The 22,216-nt window shown below is 36.0% G+C and overlaps 1 protein-coding gene across 2 annotated transcripts in view; it reads right to left on the reverse strand.

Moving 5' to 3' along the window:
* The window catches only part of AMPH (amphiphysin), a 196,190-nt gene that overhangs the window by 56,375 nt on the left and 117,599 nt on the right, over positions 1 to 22,216 (reverse strand). For both annotated transcript variants that reach the window (XM_006925336.1, XM_006925335.1), the window contains exons 6-11: positions 18,948 to 19,055; positions 17,354 to 17,439; positions 8,678 to 8,753; positions 7,883 to 7,965; positions 5,503 to 5,641; positions 4,262 to 4,390 (exon numbers count right to left, since the gene is read on the reverse strand). In XM_006925336.1, coding sequence (XP_006925398.1) covers positions 4,262 to 4,390; positions 5,503 to 5,641; positions 7,883 to 7,965; positions 8,678 to 8,753; positions 17,354 to 17,439; positions 18,948 to 19,055 — 621 coding nt within the window. The remainder of the gene's footprint in view (positions 1 to 4,261; positions 4,391 to 5,502; positions 5,642 to 7,882; positions 7,966 to 8,677; positions 8,754 to 17,353; positions 17,440 to 18,947; positions 19,056 to 22,216) is intronic.

Consider the following 22,216-nt stretch of genomic DNA (forward strand, 5'->3'; position numbering starts at 1 on the left):
ATTAAGTCATCATGTCAGAATAGAAAGCAGTCCAAACATTTTTTGGAGAAAAAAAGAAACAAACTTAATGTATAGATATGTTTACATATGCATGCTTACAAACTTATACAAACTTATTGTATAGATATGTTTACAAACTTAATGTATAGATATACAAACTTAATGTATAGGTATGTTTACATATGCATGATTGCCTTTTTTTGGTCTTGTTTTCCTGTTAAAATCTTATTTATATGCCATAAATTTGGTTTCCAGAGTCATAATATCTTTTAAAACTTCCTTTTCAAAGTGTTTCACCAGAACACCTGTTTTCTAGGAGCAGGGTATTTTGGGGTAAAGGGGAGACTATTTGAGAAACTCTAATTATACAAATGGCTTCTGTTGCAGAACTCAGAACCTTGAACATGCTGACATGAACCATGAAAAAGCAAAAGAAGATGCAACCCCTCCTAGCCTCAAAAATCAACGACCCCCTTTATACAGTATCTTATGGGACTAGATGAAAAATGCAGGAACACACACACACACACACACACACACAAAGGACTTCTTTCCATTTAAGTTCTTGGGAGGGAAAAATAGGGAACAATACAATGGATTTGTCCCTTGGCAGTCCTATTTTTGTAAATAGGACCAGAAAAGCAAGTTCAGTCGTTTGGTCTGGATACCTGGCATCTCTCTATAACTAAGCAGGTAAGGGTATTTCCCAAAGAGTCTATGATATATTTAAAGTTTGAGACCATTAGAGGGCTCTGGAGGTCTGATAGATTTCTGTTTCCAATCCCGGACACATTCAAGAGAGAATTATCTCTGTGATTAGCCTTGGTGTACGAGACACCCAAAGCCACCAGAGATAAGAAATATTTTAAACATTATATTTTGAGTTTAAAAGTAGGATTAATACAAATGTTTTTCTTCCCCATAAAGCATATGATAAAATAGCGAACTGAGGACATAAACTATCTCTTAAATGTAGAACGATTGATTAAATGGTTTTAAAATATTAAATAAATTCAAAGGGACCACTCTATATTATTATAATATATGTATCTGGGAGAAAATCTTTTCAATACATCGCAGCTTTCTAGCTTTCAATACTCTGCTTCCTGGAGGCTGGTATCTCATTTTCTCCTGGAATTTCTATTTATTTACTTTATCATTTTTCTGTGCATGTCTAAAAACATTACTATCCAGATGAGACAATCTATTCACTTATAATATGTAACTTGACATATAATCTGATTAACACAGCTACTACCATAAGCACATGTGTGTAAGTACAACAACCCTGAATATGGAACATTTTAAGTTGCATTATTTTTAAGTAGAGCAATTATGAATGGTTAATCATAACATACACTTCACTCAGTTGGATATTTCTTTGGAAAAAAAATCTGTTAATTCACTGTGGTACTTTGTTCATGGCCACAAACTTGTACCATGTGGAATCCTGATGGTCTAAAACAGTGGTTCTCATGTGAAATCTCAAGACCAGCAGCATTAGCATCGCCTGGGACCTTGTTAGAAAAGCAGATTCTCAGCCCCCAGCCCAGACCTGCTGAATCAGAAATTGCTGCGTGGAACCCAAAAGGAATGAAGCAACACAAAATGGCTATATCTGTATTTACAGAGGAACACACAACTCGGCAAGTGGTGGGGGGCGGGGCGGATTAAGTTGCTTCAGGAAAAGGCAGCCTCTGAAAAATTTACAATAAAGCTAGATTGTATCACTTGATAAGCTAAAAAGTAGACTGAAATATAAATCCTGCTTCACTCCGTCTCTTGACATCATGACATGAAGCCAACAGTCATTGAGTCAATGGAAATGCTTCGAGTCATGCTCTGTGGTCCAACATTTTTGGCACCAGGGACTGGTGCTCCTATGAGTATTATGCCTGATGACCTGAGATGGAGATGAGGTGGTGATGCTAGCGCTGGGGAGTGGCCACAAATACAGATGAAGCTTTGCTTGCTGGTCTGCTGCTAACCTTGTTCTGTGTGTCCCAGTTCCTAACAGGCCACGGACCTATTTCGGTCTGGGGCCCGGGGGCTGGGGACCCTGGTGCTAGAGGAATGTTGCTTCTCAGATTTGGAAAAAATGATAAAAAAAAAGAACCCCTTTCTGCCTCTTCCCCGGATTAAAAGAAAACTATATAAATGAAGCTGAACCCCTAAATGTACTCCCATAATGTCTCTGGTGGGTAGTTCTTACAAAATTGCCTAGTAGGCTCACGGATGTGACATACAGCCAGTAAGTTATAAAAGGTGCTTTTCCTTCCCTCTCAACAGCCTTGGAGCTGTACATAAAGACTAGCTAAGTTGGGGCAAGAGGCTCTACCACCTAATTGTGTCCTTGCAGCAGCAGCAACTAGAGAAGGCTCTGTTTTGAAAGGTACTTCCTCTCCCTTGTCCCCAACTCTTGACTTTTCCAATCATGCTCACTCAGCAATACCAGCAAAGTTAATGCTCTTAGAAGCCCTAATGGGCCTCTTCTGGCATTTATGATTTTAAAAAGTGTTTTGACTCTTTTTTTTTCCCCACCGTGAAGGATCCTTATCTATGAGCCAGCAAACTGCAAATGAAAACTGTTTTAAAAAAGAAAGAACACTCTTGAACTCCATCTTTACTTCACAAGTAGTCTACAGGTCATGTTTTCTCTACTTCAGTTGCCTCAACTGCTAACTGGAGACAGCTAAGCACACATGGTTTCCAGATGACCACATGTTCTATTTGTGACAGAATTGGATGTTCTTGGAGGGTCCCGGAGAAAGCAGCTTGAAAGTAAAGGTATTATCGCCCTAAAACACTCTCAACTGAAAACTGATGTAGCAAAAAAGAGAATGAAGCTGAGCTATTAGCCAATACAAAGGGCAGCACAACCTAGAAACGAAAACTGCTCAAGTTTGGTGCCAGGGCAACACTGAATGCTGTGTAAGATCGTTTGGTTCAAGACAGCTATTCTTGGCGGTGTCTGTGTATCCACAGGCATAATATGTCCATGCACTGATAAACATGCAATTCTCCCTCCTCAAAGAAGCTGCTAATCACATTTCAAGCTCTCGTTAGCTTACCAAATTCAGCATCTCATATAAACAACAGAAGGAAAATGATTAACTAAAAGCATGGTATCTATTGATAAATGGACTTGAAAGGAATGACAAATTATGATTTGCCACTGCATTATTTCTGAGTTTTCATTTTCTGAGCCCCCTGATATCAGTACATTACTTCTGTTATTATCAATAGAATGGGACTGTAATTGGGATGGTATATTGATGTGCTATGTGCTCAGTAATTACAGTACTGTGTTCGTACCTCTTGGAAAATGTAAATATTATTTCTGACCCTGGGGACACTGAGACAAAATGATATTGGCATGGCTTCTCTGGGGACTTACACTCTTAAAACAAAGAGTGGCTTTGATGGCATTAGAGCAGCTCTGAAAGTCAAGACCATTCTTGAAGAAAGTGGACTACCAACTTGTTCACAGGGACATGTCCACTAACGGTAACTGTAGGTGGAGCACCCGCATCCAGGAATCTCTGAAAGCAGGGGGAATGATGATGTTTCCATTTGCCAAATCATGTAAATGGATACATTTACTCCTGCTGAAAAAAAAAAAAAATATTCACCTCCTTTAATTCATTTTCCTATTCTTTACTAGGATGCAATATGAAAGAAATAACAGAAGATGCAGACATGAATTCATATACATTGATGTTCACCAAAGTGCTGGTGGTATAGTGGAATAACTGGACGCCACCTGTAGTCACAATTAGAGATTGCTACATACATCTAATAGAATGCTCTGGTTAAACAGAGTTTTTTTTTTGAAAAGATAATACTATGACACAAAAACATGCTCAATGAGATTAAGTAGAAAAGTCAGGAATACATAATAAAATCTAAATTTAAATTTTGTGGTGCAAAATCAATATATACTTGGTTGAAAAAAGACTGAAAGAAAATAAACCAAAGTATGATTTAAGTGATTATTAAAATGTTTCACTTTATACTTTTTGATATTTTCCCAATTTTCTACAATAAGTATGTACTATTCTTAATAATCAAAAATAACATCACTATTTTGAAATATATACATCTCCCATTTGAGAATGCTATAGACATACCAAGCAAATCCAAATGGTAACTAAAATTATATTGCTGACTTTAACGTCTGTCACTTTCTCTAGAGCTGACCCCTCAGAGTCCCTCTGCCATGGTACTTCACGGATATGCCCCCTCTGTACTAGGAACTCACCTGGGAAGGTGTCGTCACACTGATTTCTGGAACAAAGTTGTCCTCAAAGAAATTGATGATGTTCTCCTGCTGCAGGTCCTTTGTTGGGGTGACTTTAGGCAGAGGTGGGACAGGAGGCCCTTTCCTTGTCTACAAAGCATTAAACACAAACAAACAGTAGTTAACTCAGCCAAAAGATAATGTATGAGACATGTAGAACTGTCATGTGAACAGAGCTGAGATGACAGACTGATCACTGATAGAAATTCATATATGCATATAGAAATAAGCCTACATGATTCAGGCAAAGAATGCTCTCTGCTTGGGTGGCTCTCTGAGCACTGACAAGCACTGGTCCAATGAGAAAAATTCAGGCTCAGGGGTTCCCTTCGTCTTAACACAAGGGCTACACACAGGGCTGCAAGGCCAGGTGCCTATGCCTCTAAGGTAAACTGAGACAATACCTTCTCTGAAGTAAACTGAAAGTTATTTCTCACTTCAGCAATAAATTAGAATTTTAAAATTAAAATCAAGCAAGCTTTTCATTGGAATCAACTAGACCACATGTAAGCAGCATACATTTCATTTTCCTCTTCAGTATTTTCTAAAGTAAAAACTTTATAGAGTTCTGTCTGTTACATATGTCTTCCTGTGACTTCCCTTAGTTTCAACCACACACATGAAAGCTCAAGCTGAACTGGACTTCCAAATTTTCTTATAGAAATTTCATTTTCACTCAAAGTAGGGGAGATAAGGGTAGCAATTTTTCTCTATATTTACCTTTCTCTGGCCCTTACTGTTTTTTTCAATCATTTGTTTCCTATACTCTTATTGAGTGTATATTCATATGCAAAATATGGTGGGTTATAAAAAAAAATGTGAAATGTCATATACACATAACAGCTTTTCTTGGTCGTACTCGCCTAAAGAGCTACAGGAGGGAGGTTTCATGGAGTAGGTAGGACTAAACAGAGCCTTGAAGGAAAGGATTCTGAGAACAAGAGATGGGAGAGGACAGCATACAAGACTGAGGAAGCTAAAATTGTGGAACAGTCTCTACACACTAAAGCATAGGGTGTGTGAGAAAATTAAAAAATCCATATAAGAAAAATGAGTCGATTCTTTAGTGACAATCATAATGCCTAAAGCCTCCCGCCTCAAAGTCTCCCACCAGAAACTCTTCTCAATGCCTCAGCATTTGTGGGGCTTTCCCAGATGAGGTCATCTCGCTGGTCACTCGAATGTATTTGATCTCTTCCTACCTGTGAAGGTGACCGAGGCCGTGCTGGTGCCGGAGACCCAGGCACTAGTATATGATTGGGACTAGCTGTCGGGCTCGGGATGGGGGAAGGCTCCTCGGGTGGCGATGGTGTCTTCACGATGCGGAGAGGACCCGAATCACTAGATGAACACACAAGATTTAAGCAAAGGAACTTCTAAGGAGTAGTACTTATTTATCAGAGGCCCCCATCCCAGAGACATCCTGATAAAACAGGTACTGTTTGTTATCTATTCCCCCTTCCAGGTTAATTCTGCATAGTATTAACAGTGTTGTAGTAACTACATGTTTCTTGACTACTACATGTGCCAGGCCCTGTTTATATATTATCCCTAATCATCACAATATGATTGCAGAGGGGTTAAAAATCTCTAAAGTGACTTGGCAATTTAGTGGATCTGAATTTAGCCCATAGTAATGCAACCTCCTGTTCTTTCCACTGTGCCAAACAGGCTCTGCAAGAATCATCCAAACATAAACTGAATTAAAATAATTTCACTTTTGATTTACAAGAGAATCATGCTGTCATAAACTAGAGAAAAACTTACTCTGCAAATTATAAATTTTATGTTATAAGGCATCTGTAGGATAGTGTTAATTAAGATTTTAAGGAGTGCTTTCTGATAACATGTGGAAATTAATTCATTAACTATTTCTCCTTCTATACCTTATGGAACAAAGACTCATCTCGGGCACCTTGAAATGTGCTAACAAATTATGTGATGGAAGAGTCAGAAATATTTACCAAGAATCTACCACATCCCTGGCACCAGCCCAGATGCCTGTGAACAGTCCAAATGCAATGATTAAGAAGACTCTTGGGACATACCCTGCTCGCTAAGAATTTCAAGTGTATAGATTGAGAAAACAGGATCAGCACCCCAAAATAAATGAACATGTACAAAGCAGCATGGTCTACAAAGTAATGGGTCCTGTAGAGAAAACAGAACACACCACATGATTGGGGCTATGTGCCAACAATCATGGCCTCTGTCAGAAGCATAGCCCCAATCTATGCTTAATAGAGATAGATCCTGCAGAGCTCACTCACCACCTCATTCTGCAGAGGAACATTGGAAAAAAAATGAAAGGAAGATTTGTTAAGTGACCAGTGGCCTCATTCTCTTCACTGTATCTGATTTAGCAACTTTGAAATTTTCAGATTCATTTGTCCCTTTCATCTCTTTATAAGGGAGCAACCCTTAATTTTTGATGCATTTCATTTCTAAAACATCCAAATGTTATTTTGATATTACAATTCTTCCTTTGTTTCTAGTTGTATTGGAAACAGCACTCCTTTCATATATTCTTTTAGGCAACGTTCTTTCCCTGAGAAAGAGAAGATACACTTCACGCTCAGTACAGCTAATCCAAAGAGCAAAGAATAACAATATTAGCTATCTCCAGTGAGATCCAAACACTGACACATGCAAATGGTGGTACATGTGTAAGAGTATGTGTGTTTGTATAAATATGTGTGTATAAGTATATACATTGATGTTAAAATTGCAAATATAGACTGTCACGACTACATACTACCATAAAGCCGTTTAGTTCAATAGCATCTGTTTTCTTATTGATTAAAAAAATGAGATCTTTAACTAGAGAAGTTATTGGACTTACTCAAGAAAGGCAAAGCATGTTAACTAGAGTCATAAAACTGAAAACTGGGTCTTTTCAACTTCCAGGCTAAGGCTCATTTGCCTGCATTTCCTGAGTATATTATGTCTGAGAAGGATAGAATAAAAGGGGTTTCAAAATCACAGAAGAAAGCTGGTGTGAAGCCGAACTGTGGAGACAGAGACAATTCTCCTATGGATCACTGGGCCTTTGGTGCATTTGACTGACATACTCAAAATAAACCATGTGCAATAAAAGCAAAACAATGCAATATCTGCAAGATGGAGTTAGGAGGTAAGATGACAGTGAGGTCTTACATACTTTGTCTTTCCTTTCCTAAAATGGATTCATTAAAGATGTCATCACCATCAATAATTATCAGGACTAACTGCTGTGAGTTTGGGGAATTAATTTCTTCTCCAAAGAAAGTAATAAGTGCACAACAAGAAATTATATGTCAAAATTTATACCATTGCTCTCAAGTCCCATGGAAAAGAGATAGGCAGATAGTCAATTCAATTTTGACAATGGCAAAAGCCCATGGTGGGTAAACTTGGAGGCTAACGGTAAATATAAAAGCATAGAACTAAGGCTGGTGTCAGCTTCTACAAGGAAAGGCTCCTTTGTTTTAGATTTTTATAGTATGAGTAAAATAGTATTGGCTGGTACACACTTCATAAATTGCAACAAGCATTTCGTTAAGGTGAATAGACACAAACTTGGCTCTGATGAACATGGCCTACCTGGGAGCTCCTTGAATGGTGAAGGCCTTGTCAGCATGCTGGTCACCCAGTTTCATCATCACTTCATACAGTTTGTGGCAGAGCTAATGAGACAGAGGCCACTTGTCTATTAGCTGCAAGTCATTTTGGTGCCTAATTAGGTTATTGCCCCCCAAAAGGAACTGTTTATTGAAATGCTAAGTATCTCATAATAGTATGGACAGTCTCAAAATAATTTAAATTCTGTATATGGTCCAATTTAAAATTCATGTCAAAATTGAAAGGCCATGAACACAAATAAACTAAAACAATATTAAAATATATTTATTAACCACAGTACAGGGCAGAAAACAAAAAATTATTGTTTACATTGACTATACTAGAAATAAAGTCATACGACCACTCTGCTAAACTAAGAAAATACGAGTTGATCATACTATTGATTATCTGAATACATGAAGACCAATTTTTCCTCAGCCTAAAGCACCACATGGAACTCTAACTTTAAAAATTGACTGGAGAAAAAAAACCTGTGAGATTGTGACAATGAAAAAAATAAATTCAGAAAAGAAATAAAACCAGCCAATGATTCATGAGAGCATTTTTGTATATGCACAAACTAAAATTTTTGCAAGACGTAGAGTACTATGTGGTCACAAAAAAAATTATAGAAATACTACTGAGAGTAAAAATACACTCTTAAATAAAAACATGCAAGTGAGTGAATATTTTGCCTAAGGCTATGCCATTTCATTTGCCTCCCGAATAAATGTTCGTTTATTCTATATTCCACAAGTAAAAATAAACATTACTCACCACTGCAATTTCCTTATGAAATTTGGCCTCAAGGCTAGAGACATTTTTGAAAGTATTGACATAAAATCCAACTCGCCTATCATGTGGAGATACAAGGAAGAAAGAAGTACGGTCAGCAAAATTGTATTATTAATGGTAATGAAATATACTAAAAGCAGGTTTTATTTATATAATTTTGAGTAACACTGAGTTAAATAGGATAATTGACCCAAGACTTGCCCAACCTTCCTAATCAAAAATATGGATAAAAATAACATCTATTGGCATAAAGCACAACCTCTCCTAAAATGTAGTTAACATCCCAAGACAATGGTTCTCACACTCAAGTGTGTTTCAGAATCATCTGGAGGTTCGTTTCTGATTCAGTAGGTCTGAGATGGGGGCTCAGAATTTGCATTTTTAATCAGCTCTATATGATACCATTGCTGCTGGTTCAGAGATAACACTTTTGGAATCACTGCCTAAGAATTTATTTGTATTTTAGATATGTACCTTATAATGGTTTTGAGATAATTTATTTTTAATTTTTATAAAATATAAATGGTCTGGTTTGATATCATGTATTTGGATTCTCAAGTTTGTGTAACAGAAGAAAATAAAAGACCTACAAATTAATTACAATTATTCAGATAAAATAAGAGTGTGCCTTCATTGAGCAAATAAAAATCCAAGCTGTCCATTTGCAAATATCTCAAACATGTTTGTAAAACAAAGTCATGGGGTGCGGGATGTTCTGTGACATGAGCAAAATCTCTTCATCTGTTTAGCTCCCTCACAGTAAGCACACCAGTCAGCCCAGTGGATTCAGCCCAGTACCCTCAATGAGCTCCCTCTGCTCTAAATGAGGGCTCTTCGGGCTCTGAATTAAATCAATCTTTCTGAATCTGAGTAAATTACACTTTGATTTAATTCATGTTTCTGCTTCAATAACATTCTCAAAAATAACCCCAGAGTCCTGATTGGTTAATTAGATTCCAAATCTCAATCAAGAGCAAGTAAGGACTTACATACCAGAAACATCAGATAGGCCTAATATATGGGATGAACACTAGTCAGGGAGTTTATGATAAGAACAATTATTACTGGGGAACAGGAATGTGCCTGTACACAGTAGGCATGCCTCTTATTTAAACAATGAGATAAAAAAATAGAGAAAAGGGATTTTTGAGGGGTTTAGCTGTACTCTGTTGTGTGTAGGAGTTCAACAAGCAGATTTGGACAAACGTTCCATCATTGTTAAAGTCACTAGAGAGAACAGCCATCTCAGCACTTTTATATGTTCCCTCACTTAATTTTCATAATTATCCTCAAGGTAATGGTTCCCACTTTATATTCAGGAAAACTGAGGCACAGAGAGGTTATCTGTCCAAGGTCATGCAATTAATAATCAGAGAACCAGTATTTGGAACCAAAATGAGGAAAACACAATAGAAAAGCATGAAATATTTGCCAAGAAATTTTCCTTAAGCATGCATAGTGTTATTTTTGTGTTTTCTCATGAACTAGGTGGTTTGTAATTGTAACAAAATAAAAGCTAGAAGTCCAATTTTAGAGATTCAGAGGTAAAAGAATAGTTGAGTGATAAATCCATCTCACCAATAAGATTTGCTTTTTCTATAACTTAACCTTGCCCTAAATTTCTACTGTATTCCATTCAATCTTTTTTTAACTTTATAAGACTAGTTTATTTGTATTTCTTTCATCTTTTTTTCAGCTTTATTGAGGTATATTTAACAAATAAAATCACTAAGAGATTTGCGGTGTACATCATGGTGACTTGACATACATACACATTGTGAAAGAATTCTCCCGTCTAATTAATTAACACATCCATCACTTCACATTTATCTTTTTGTGTGGATGAGAACTTTCAAGTTCTACTGCCTCAGCAAATTTCAATTATATAATACAGTGTTATCAAGTATAGTCATCCTCCTTTACATAACATCCTCAGGCCTTATTCATCTTATAGCTGAAAGTTTGTACCTTTTTGCCATCTCTCCTTATTTGCCCCACCCCAAGCCCCTGGTATCACTCTTCTATTTTCTGTATCTATGAGTTTGCCTTTTTTTTTTTTGAGATTCCACATATATATCACACAGTATCACCTCACATATGTTAGAATGGCTATCATCAAAAAGATAAGAAATACAAGTGTTGGTGAGAGTATGGAGAAAAGGGAACACTTGGGCATTGCTGGTGGGAATGTAAGTTGGTGCAACCACCATGGAAAATAGTACGGAGTTTCCTCAAAAAATTAGAAATAGAACTACATATGACCCCAGCAATTCCAGATCTTAAAGAGATATCTGCATTCCCACATTCACAGCAGTATTATTCACAATAGCCAAGATATAACTCAGTGTCCATCAATGGGTGAATGTATAAAGAAGATGAGATAGATACATAGACAGATAGATAGAAAGAATATTATTGTGTGCATGCTTTATTCATCCATGAGAAGAAAAGGAAATCCTGCCATTTGCAATGAGATGGATGGAGCTTGAGGGCATTATGCTAAGTGAAATAAGGCAGAGAAAGACAAATGTTTCACTTAATCTTAATGTTTTGTATCTACAAGTGATCATGAGTTCCAAATTTCACATATTTTGTAACATATTTTGATTTAGAATTATATACATATACATATATACATATGTATATGTACATACATATCTCTGCATCCATGTAGAGATATACATATCTCTCTATCCATGTTAATGTGAATATATGTATATGAATATACATATACATAAACATGTATTAATAAAGAAAATCCTGGCATAATCTTTTTGGGAAATAGTAAGTACTGGAGACAGTCAGACCAGAAACCCAGAATATGAGAGCCCGGTGATGCAGACCTTCCAGACCACAAAGCACAAGGTCTGTAAATAACCAAAGCAGGCAATGGTTATTTACAGACCTTGGTCATGTTTGAAACAAGGGAAAGGGGAGGGTCTGGGCCTGTGTTTGGGAAGCTAACTAAGGCAGCAGCTGGATAGGTGAGAGACTACAGATTCCCTGACAACCCTGTACAAAGGGACGCAACTCATAGTTTGCATAGTCTTCCTGGGCTCTTTAAGTGGCAACCCAGGATCCCTTTTCTAGAACCCCAATCAACTGGGCAGTAATTCCTCATAACTGTCTTCATTCAATTACTAAACAAAGGGCCTATCCAACTCTAGGTGCATGCCTAGTGATGGGCTAAGATGTCTCCAGGAACTAACTATCCCATAGTGGATGCTGATTAATGAACATATGCTCCATTCATACTGGAGCATACTGGTTAAAAGAAAAAAGCAGATTTCAAGACAGAATGTAAATGTCAAAGTTATCACAAAAGGGCATATATGTAAATATCTTAAATATCTTAAATGAGTAGATCTGATAGAAACAGCTAAAGGAATTGAGAGATGAGGGAATTAATGAGCCTTGTACCAGATGCAAACAACTGTTTGAGAGGACAAATTTAGGCTGCCCTGAAAAACAGGTCAGATTTAAACAGAAGGCAGGTACAGATGGGTTGACACCTGCTCCATATGTCAGAAGGACCCTAGTTTTCTAGAAAGAAGAGTGGAATTAATATCATTTGTTTGCTTTTTTAAAAATTATTTTATTTTTATTTTGGAGGGATTCATATGTAACCCCCTGCTATCGCTCCCCTAGTACCTGACTCAATAAGTGCTTTTTAAATTATAGAGTCTAACTTTTTTCTTTCATCTGAGATAATGGACCCCCCTTTTTTTTTACCAGGCTATTGTCCCCTCAGGCTCAACATCTTGCTCTACCAAGCAAACCCTGTGGTACACCCCTCAACATGCTCTGGCAAGCTCTGTCAACATCCTCACCCCCTGACCTCACCCTTTACCTGCCCCATATATATTCAGTCCTAAATCATCTCACCTTTGCCACTTCTATCTTCTCAAAATGACCAAAGTTATTTTAAAAGGCTTCTATTGCCCTGTCATCCCCCTACATCTCCTAAGATTCCTCATACCCATAATAGCCAAGATCCTCAAAATAACTGATGATATCCACTATTTCTGCTTCCTCATCTTTCGTCGAATCTCCAAGGCTTGTAATCAGGCTTTCACCCTACCCCCCACCCCCCAATGATTGGAACTTCTCTGAAAATTCACCAAAGAAAATGCATCTTTAGCCTCATTTACTTGATCTATTGTAAGTGATACTCCTGGCACTTCCTCACTTTTAAAATTCTCTCTATTCTTGGCTTTTTGAGATACTGCTCTTCTAGGTCCCTTCCCTGTCTCCTTTTACATCTCTGATTATTTCTTCTTAGGCTCCTCTGCAGGTACGTCTTCACATTCCTTAAATGCTGGTGCTCCCGAAGGTTGTCTTTGGCTCTCATCTTGCCATGTGATCTATCTCACTACCTACACCTCATCAACTGTCATGTTATCAACCACCACCCATATAATAATGACTTTCAAACCTCTTTTGACTCCAGATCTAGTTAGCTTATTAGACCTTTTGGACCTCCTAATGATTCTTCAATCTCAACATATATAAAATAAAACTCAGTTATTTTCCCCAAATTTTCTTTTCCTCATATATTATCTATCTCTCTGAGAGAACACTTTCCTTACTTCCCCATCTATACTAGTTATCCCATCTCAAGTCATTCTCTATTAAATTATCTTGTTTTATTTTCTGTATTAAACTTTTAAAAATATTTTATTCTTAATTTCTTTTCTTGGTAATTGCCTTTCCCTATACTTCAATGGAAGCTCCAAGAAAACAAAAACCTTTAGTACAAGATCTTGAGCACCTAAAAGAGTACTTGGCACGTAGTGGGTGGTTAATCAATATTTGCTGAATGAGTTATAAATGAATCTGACCATTGCCTCTCTCCTGCTTAATCACCACAACTCTCCTCCTGGACACTTTCACTCTGACATCCAGCTACAACAAACTAAATAAAGTTCCATAAACCCACACATCTGCTCCAATCTCCATGGCTTTATTCATGCTTTACCTCAGCCTAGAAAATCCTTTTCACTAAATTGTGATTTTAATCATTTTTAAAAATTTAGTTCAAACATTCTCTTTGGAATACTTCCTTCTTTGGGATTACTTCTCTATCATCTGTTATAAATTTTAAGCTCCTTTGGAACAAACATACTCTAATATTTCTTCTTTTAAAATTGAACCTATATCTCCCTCTAGGTAGTACTTCATTTTTCTTCTCCCTTATGCACCCAAAATTCTGAAATCGTTTTCTATACAAGATAATAATTAGAGAACAGAGGAACAAAAAAGATATGACATACTAAAAACAATTAATAAAATGGTAGACATATTCCCTACTTTGTTGGTAATTAAATTAATGAAGTAAGCACACCAATTAAAAGGCAGAGGTTGACATAATGGATAAAACACACACACACCCACAATCTAGCTATATGCTATCTATAAGAAACACACTTTAGATTCAAAGACACAAAGAAGTGGAAAGTAAAAGAAGTTCACTCATGCAAAGAGTAATCAAAAGAGAATTAAGTGGCTATTGTGATATCAGACAAAAATAGGCAAAATTAGTTATTGAAAACAAAGGACATTTTATAAAGATCAAACAGTGAATTCATCAGAGGATACACCAATTATAAACATATACACCTAACAATATAGTCTCAAAATACATGAAATAAAAGCTGACAGAATTGAAGAAATATAGACAATTCACCATTAAAGTTGGTGACTTCAATATCTCACTTTCAATAATGAATAGAACAACTAGGCAGAAAGTCAATAAGAAAATACTTGAATACCACTATACACCAATTGGACATAACAATATATACGGAACACTTCTTTCAACATTTTCAATGGTTATGAATAGTTTCATGCAGGATTTCATGAATAAATCAGTTAATAAATACTCATAACTATATGTCCAGTATTATGCATCACCATGGGAGGCATAGAAGATACAAAGTATTAACTTCAATTTAAAGGTAGAGCAGTACGGCTAAAGGTAGAGCAGTACGGCTGGGAGAAAAATATATGTATTTTTGAAATAACTTTATGAAATCAATTTTATTTATGAAAGACTGAATACAAGCCCTAAATACAGACAGCATAATTTATAGGAAAAACCACAGAAGTGTTTTTAAGTCAGCTTAGGATTTACAAACTTTAAACCTTAGGCCAGCTTTAGGATTTATAAACTTTATAATCGTAGGCAAGGTGTTTAAGTGATAATAACCCTTATCTTCCTCATGTGTAAAATGGGGATATCTATAATTGTGATGAGAGATTATGCATGTAAAGTATACAGAATGATGCCTTGCAAATAGAAAGTATTCAATGAATGATTTCTCTCTCTTTCATAGAACACACACACACACACACACACACACACACACACAGTTTACACTACTGTGGTTGAGTAATCTGGGTTTAGTCAAGGAACACATTGTATATAAAAAAGGCCTAAGCTTTGGTTTTGACCAAAGAACAGAATCTGATTAACATAAAGAGAATGAGACTTGAGTGCTGTAATAAGAAGTTAGACTGGATTAAAAAGCACTGAAGCATTTATATTGTATATGACCAGATATATACCTTTGGAAAGATGTCTCTCTAAAATTTGTCCCTTAAATATTCCCATTGTGTTTAAGTCCTTACAAAGTCTTTAAAATTCAAGATATTCTGACAATTATTTTTTTTGAATAACAAGTACTATTTGGGGAGGACACATAAACCAGAAACTACATCAATCAATGTTAGTTTTAGATAGAGCAATAAAAAAAATGTTACATATCCAATACATATAAGGCAAATAATATGTACCAGACTTTTGACAATTTTGGCAATTTTCCCAGGAGTACTGTCTCATAATTGGACATGTTAAACATTGTGGTGCTCGAGCCTTTTAAAAGATCAGTTTAAAAAGCAATGGAGTAACTATGTTTGAGATCACAAAAAATTCCTTAAAAGAGAAATGAAAATAAACTGTCTTACTTCTATGCAAATGACAACTTGTGTTTCAGATGGAATATCTATTGAGGGAGAAGACAAGCTCTGGAGAACTATTGGCTGACCCGATGAGTGTCTTTAATGAGTACAAAGACATGGATGCCAAAGATATATATAAAGATTTGGATATAAGTATTTCTTAAAATGTGAGTGTAAAAAAATATTTCTTTAAAAACACAATTTCATATAATTTGTGATTTTAAATGGTATAAATGACTAAATAAATTAAAATTATAGATATTTGTCTTATCTGTATCCCTAAAAGTTTATATATTCAGTTTGTTCAAAATCCTCTTTGGGGGAGAGGTGAGGTCTTCCTTGGCCACACACAGTAAGTTCCTAAGCCAATGACAACATGTTACAGTGGAGCTTCTGAATAAAAAGGTGTACAGGATGAGTTCAAAGACAGCAATGTGAGAGCGAGACTACCATTATAATCCACAAGAGGATGATGAGGGTCAGGGTGGTGGCAATGAGAATAGAGAGAGGGAAATCAACCCAGAAGACTAAACAGAAAAAGAATGAATTGTTTTCTTTGATGGTTTTTTGGTTTCCTATAGTTAATGGCTCCAAAATTTTGATCCCAGGAATGATAGTATCCAAAAAAGAGAAATGTAGATGTTGAAAGAATAGGTAAATTCAGATGAGCAGTGAGTTAATTTCACACATATTTTGGTTAAGGCTAGACAGTGAATTGGACATGTCCTATAGGCTAGTTTTATAATGAATTAACCAAAATATTCTCTTGATATTTCAATAATTCAAAATTAAACTCTGAGTGCCTACTGTTGACAAAAAAATCAACAGCACTAAGGCTGAACACAAAATGGACAAATTCCAGTCTTGATCCTTAAAATGCTTATAATTTTGGAAGGTAAGTAGAAGCTCTAGAATTTTAATATAGGAAGGTTTTAGGAAAAACAATCTGGTTGTAAATTGGGTCAGAGGATTTGACTTAAAGCAATGTTGCATGGCAAGCACAATTCTGCTTATTTAGGGTGGTGGCATAGGAGGTGCTGATGGAAATTGAGAGACCTAATGCCCCACTCCACCTAAGAACTTCTTGGTTTTACCACTGAGTAGGAAAACTGCATTTAACTACATGAGAAATGTAGAATATCTATAAATAAGAAGCACTTGATGCCATAAGAAATGAAAAGTACCTATAAATAAGAATAATTAGTATCTAAAATAAGAATGAAGTTCAGGTGAATAGGTAGTTCAGGGCTGAAAGTAGTGGCTTAGTATCAAAGCCAGAAGTCTAGATAACATCTTGGAATAAAGGAAATTCTGTCAAGAACTAAAAGGGTATCCTTGTAAAGTTCAAGGTTGTGAGAAGTTCTCCTAATTCCTCTAATTGAGATTTGGGTCTCCACTTGATAACTATATCAAGGTCTAAAACTGTGTCATCCCATATAGTAGCTGTTAGCTACATAAGTTTATTTAAATTTAAATGAATTAAAACAAAATATCTTAAATTTAAAATTCAGCTATATTCCACATGTTCAACAGCCAGCCACATATGGCAAATAGCTACCTTATTGGAAAACATAGATTATAGAACACTTCCACTGGACCGTGCTGAACCATCACTGGCAACAAAGACAAGATATGGATTATTCACTGTTCATGAACTTCTAAAAGAGATATGTACAACCTGTACATAAACATCTTTACCTTGACCATAATGATGGTAATTCTTCTTGTAAGTCAACATTAAACTCTTCAAACACTTTCTGTGCTTTCTGAAATTCCTCTTCTGCCTAAAAATGACACATAACATGTGTTTATACTAAAAAACATCACACAAACACAAGCCATTTCTATATATAACAAAACATTTAATAGGAATAGCTTTATGGCATCCTGGAAACATTTTGGGAAGGTAAAAATTTAGTCTGCTTAATATCTGCATAATTTTTTCAATAAAAGTGAAATAATAAGTTTTATTAAAAGAAGAAAACTGAATTGATTATAATGGTTGCTCTTACAGTCTTTGGCAGATTCAAACATTCTACAAAAATATGTTGACTGACTATATCATAACTGCTCTGCTCTGGATACTGAATATGGATGCTTCCCCAAGAAATTCTCAGTCTAATGGGAAACCTAAATAATTAAATTGCAAGATAGTGCCTTTAATCTGTTCTTGAGCATCTCCTGGGGGAGATGGTACAGAGAACAGAAAGGTTCCATAGAGAAGGTAATATTTAAACTGAATCTTGAAGAATTAGCAAATGTTTGCTAAAGAAGGGATAAGGCATTGTAATACATAAAGGTAGTGGTTCCTTGGGTTAGAATTTTAGTTTATTAACCTTGTCAACTTGTCAGATTGCTTTTTATCTCAGATACTTTATCCATAAAGTGCCCATCTGACAGATTTTGTGAGTATTAAGGAAAGGTGATATAGATGAGTGTTGAACATGGTGTCTGACATCTATGAGGTCTCACATCAAGAAGAACAGCTATTATTGCAGCTGCTCAGAAGTGATGTGTAGGTCATGGAGGCACCAGCTTAGTATATGTGTATGGAAGAAGGAGAGGAGAGGAAAGAAGACACTGAATGTTGATAAGGATGGATAGGTGAGTCATAACCAAAATGAGAAGGTTGTATATGCCGTGGTAAGGAAGTTAAATTTTTTCTACAGGCAATGGGAGCCATTAAAAGACTTAAGCAGTGGAGAAACATATCTAGATATGTGATGTAGAAAGGTCGTTCAGGCAGCTATGTGTAGGCAAATAGGAGGAAGCAAGACTGGAAGCAAATGGAATAGTCAGCAGATGTCATCAATTAATTGACATCTGTAAATGACTGACTTATACAGTAAAAGCCATTGAAATGGGTTTTCTAAAACAAAATGAATGTTATGCAAGTCTAGCACATGTCTGTACTCTCAATCACAAGTTATGCCTAAAATTTTCAAACTTGATTCACTATCTGAATCTGCATTTTAGCATCAAGTATGGACCACAACCATAGAAAGAAGTACAGAAACACGTATTACTTTCTTTGATCATACAGTGTTGTTGGGGGCCAAAGTTTATTCTGATAAAAATGTATGAGTCAGTGTCACCCATGTGAATGCTATAATAATATGAAAAACCTTATTTTAATTACAAATTTTGGAAAGCAGTCCACAAGCAACATGTTTCAGTTTAAATTCTATCCTGATTCCAATCTCCTTTGAAAAGGAAACATTTAATTTTTAAAAGCAAAGTTAATATAGGTCACAGAATATGGAGTGGTGTCAACAGTTGGATCAAACCCTACCTTAGATATTCGACTCTCATCCTTCCTCTTGGAGCTCTGTAAAGCTTCCAGATGGTGGCGAGCACTGTCATAGTCAACCAGCTTCCTACTGCGCTTTGCAATGCGGTTCTGCCAATGGCAAACACATGCATTAAGAAAGAGTCATGGTCGCAGATTTTCTTTGACTGTTAGAATGCTTCTCTTATCCAGAGTAGCTGAGGATCTTGACTGGAGATCAAGGTGAACTGGAATTTCAGTGAACAAATGATCCTTGGAAATCAGACTACAGCCTTCGATCCTTTGTGTAAAAATCCTCAGATAAACAGCTTCCCTTCTGATAATAATTAGATCAGTCATGAAGAGTAAAAAGCAGAATTTGTAGTCAAAGACCAGAAACACTCCAGAACTGGCTGAGGAAAGCAGATAAACCTATACCCTCTATTAGGCTCAGTTCTAAATCTTCAAATTTTCCATTTTCAAGCTAGAAGACTATATTAGGATAGGCTTTGTAATTCTAATAACACTCGCACTAACCACAGTTCTATAATGTAGATTTATGAAACAGTTCTATATTTATAAAGCAAATTCTTAGGAATAAAAATCCCCTTTCCTAGAAGTGATCCTCAATCCTTTTGTTCATTAGAACCGTCTGAGAAACTAAAAATATATTTATTTCTAGAGACTACTACTTTCAGTTAGGACATAGAGAGCTGAAAAGAATGTTACCCCCACACTAACAGAAAAAAGCTGAATAATCTATAAAAACATAATTCTTGATTGTATCAGAGATCCGAGGTCACAAGGCAATAAAGTAATCTGAATTCTAAACAGGGACAAGTTGTTTCAATGAGAGAAGAGACACACAAACCATTTCACTTTTGGCAGTGAACAGGTAAAAATTGTGGCCCCTATATAAGTGGGTAAAAAAAAGTCAGCTAAATTTTAACAAATTGTTAAATGCCTAGTGTAGGCTAACATGTAGTTTGGAATAGCTGGGAGTCCAAGACACAAAACTGCATTTATGAGCAAGCTCTTTCCTTGGACCTCCACTGGATGATATTAGAAAGCTTGAGGACAAGACATTTCCTTGCGGCACCAGTGAGAATGAGGTGATCTGACTGCTGGGGATGGGCACAAAGTCCTGCCCAACTCCATGGACCTTTTCTCTTACCAAGCAAGAGCTTTAAGCTGCTCGAGGCGCCAAATCCTCCTGCCAACGGAGACCAAGAAAAGATCCACTGTTGCTGGGGGAGGAGTAGAAGCAAAACCAGTCTGGCTCTGGGGAGGGAAAGGAGCCCCTCTGGCCCCTAGGATATATGAAGAGATAACTGCTACATAGAAGGGCAGAATGCTACCCACTGAGGAGTGACATATAACCTTCCTGGGTCCAAGATATGATTCCTATAACAAGGAGAGGTGGGTTCCCACTAGGGCAGGGGCAGAAAACTCCTGTTGAAGACCAACCCCAGATATGAGGTAAACTCTGCCTAACACAAAGCCAGAAAAATGAATAATGACCCATGAGAGAAGATAAAGAAATCAAGAGAATCAGACTCAGATATGACCCAGATGTTAGAAGTATCAAATAGGAATTTTAAAATAACTATGACTAATATGTTAAAGTATCCGGTTGGAAATGGCAGACAATATATATAAATAGATGGGATATTTCAGCAGAGATATGGAAACTTTAATAGTCAACTGAAAATCAAATGGAAATTCTAGAAATAAAAATGAAATGTGATATGAGAGGGAAAAAATTTCTTTGACAGCTAAGGAAAGAAACAGTGCACTTTTTAGTAGATCAAGAGAAATGATTCCCATTAAAATATAAAGAGGAAAAAAAGAGTTAAAAAAAAACAGAATTAGGTAATACAATATCGAATGGTCAAGATAGTGTAATTGGAGTCTCAAAAATAGAAGAGTCAGAATATTTGAAGAGATAATGATTGAAAAATTTATACAATAATGAAGACATCAAAGTAAAGATCCAAGAAACCCAAGAAGGATAAATACCAAACACATATCTAAATACATTAAAGTCAAACTGCTGAAAATCAAGAATAAAGAAAAACATAATGCACAAAAGTAAGAATTACAGAACGCTAATCTTCAGAAAATATGCAAGCCATAATACAATCAAGAAGTATCTTTAAAGTACTGAAAAATAAAACATAAAAAGGAACCTACAAACTCAGAATTCTATCCCCAGTGAAAATATCTTCCAAGAGTGAAGGTGAAATAAAGCTTTTTTTTTTTTTTTTCAGAAAACAAAAGCTGAGCAAATTCATTGACAGCATAGGATTTTAATATTAAGTGGAACTATAAAAATAAATGAGTACTAGAAAGCATGAAGATCAAGAAGCATGAATCAGCCCAGGCAGGGTAGAGAGAAGCCCTTGAGTAACGTATGGTGGAGACAGTATGCCTACGAGCTGACAAAACTAATTATTTTAGCAAATGTATAGCTGTTACTCCCAAAGGAACATTATTCCTACATAACTATACGCAAACTCTTATGAAGCTCTGCTTTATGGACTTGTGGGGGTCCAGGTGGGGGTGGCTCTCCTTTAATATCTTCCAAGAAGGAAATCTTGATTCTTTGAAGATGGATTTGATTTTTGAAAACAGCCAAAATTCAGTTACTTCCAAGTCTGTGAATAAGCTGGAAGAGTGCACTGGGTCATCTCATTTTTTGTTTAAAAACAAGAAGTAAATAATGTGACTCACTTTCTTGTATAATTGACAAGTCAATTACAGAGTACAGCTTTCCATGTAGAAGCAACTATTTGGAAGGCCATCATTCATTTTGATGCAGGAATTTTTGCATTGGAAAAACAAATCAATCTTATTTTCTTACCTACCTGATATCTGGGAAACTTGAAGAAAAGAACCAAATCTCCTAAGTAGAGTAAAGTTAATACACTTTAGCTTTTATATATATGTATAAAAAGATACAATTCTTATTTCACCATCTAACTGAGTAAATTTAATTAAATAAACTTACTAGTTTAATGGTGAATAATTTAACCAAGTTGTTTAATTAAAATTTCCTCAAATTCCCCATTGTGCACTGACCTTATGCAGTAAAGAAAATAACTTATTGTATTTTTAAAAATTTTTTATAATAGCCCCAATTTAGGATTCATTTTGGCACACTGCTGTAAATATATGCTTAGTTGCTCATGCATAGCCTCAAGATAGAATCTAAACTACATTTTACAATAACTGCTCACAGCTGTAAGCCTGAGTTAGTGACAAGCTGGCTCTTATTACAACATTGATTTCAG

Source organism: Pteropus alecto, unplaced genomic scaffold (genome assembly GCF_000325575.1).
Source record: "Pteropus alecto unplaced genomic scaffold, ASM32557v1 scaffold109, whole genome shotgun sequence".
NCBI lineage: Eukaryota > Metazoa > Chordata > Mammalia > Chiroptera > Pteropodidae > Pteropus > Pteropus alecto.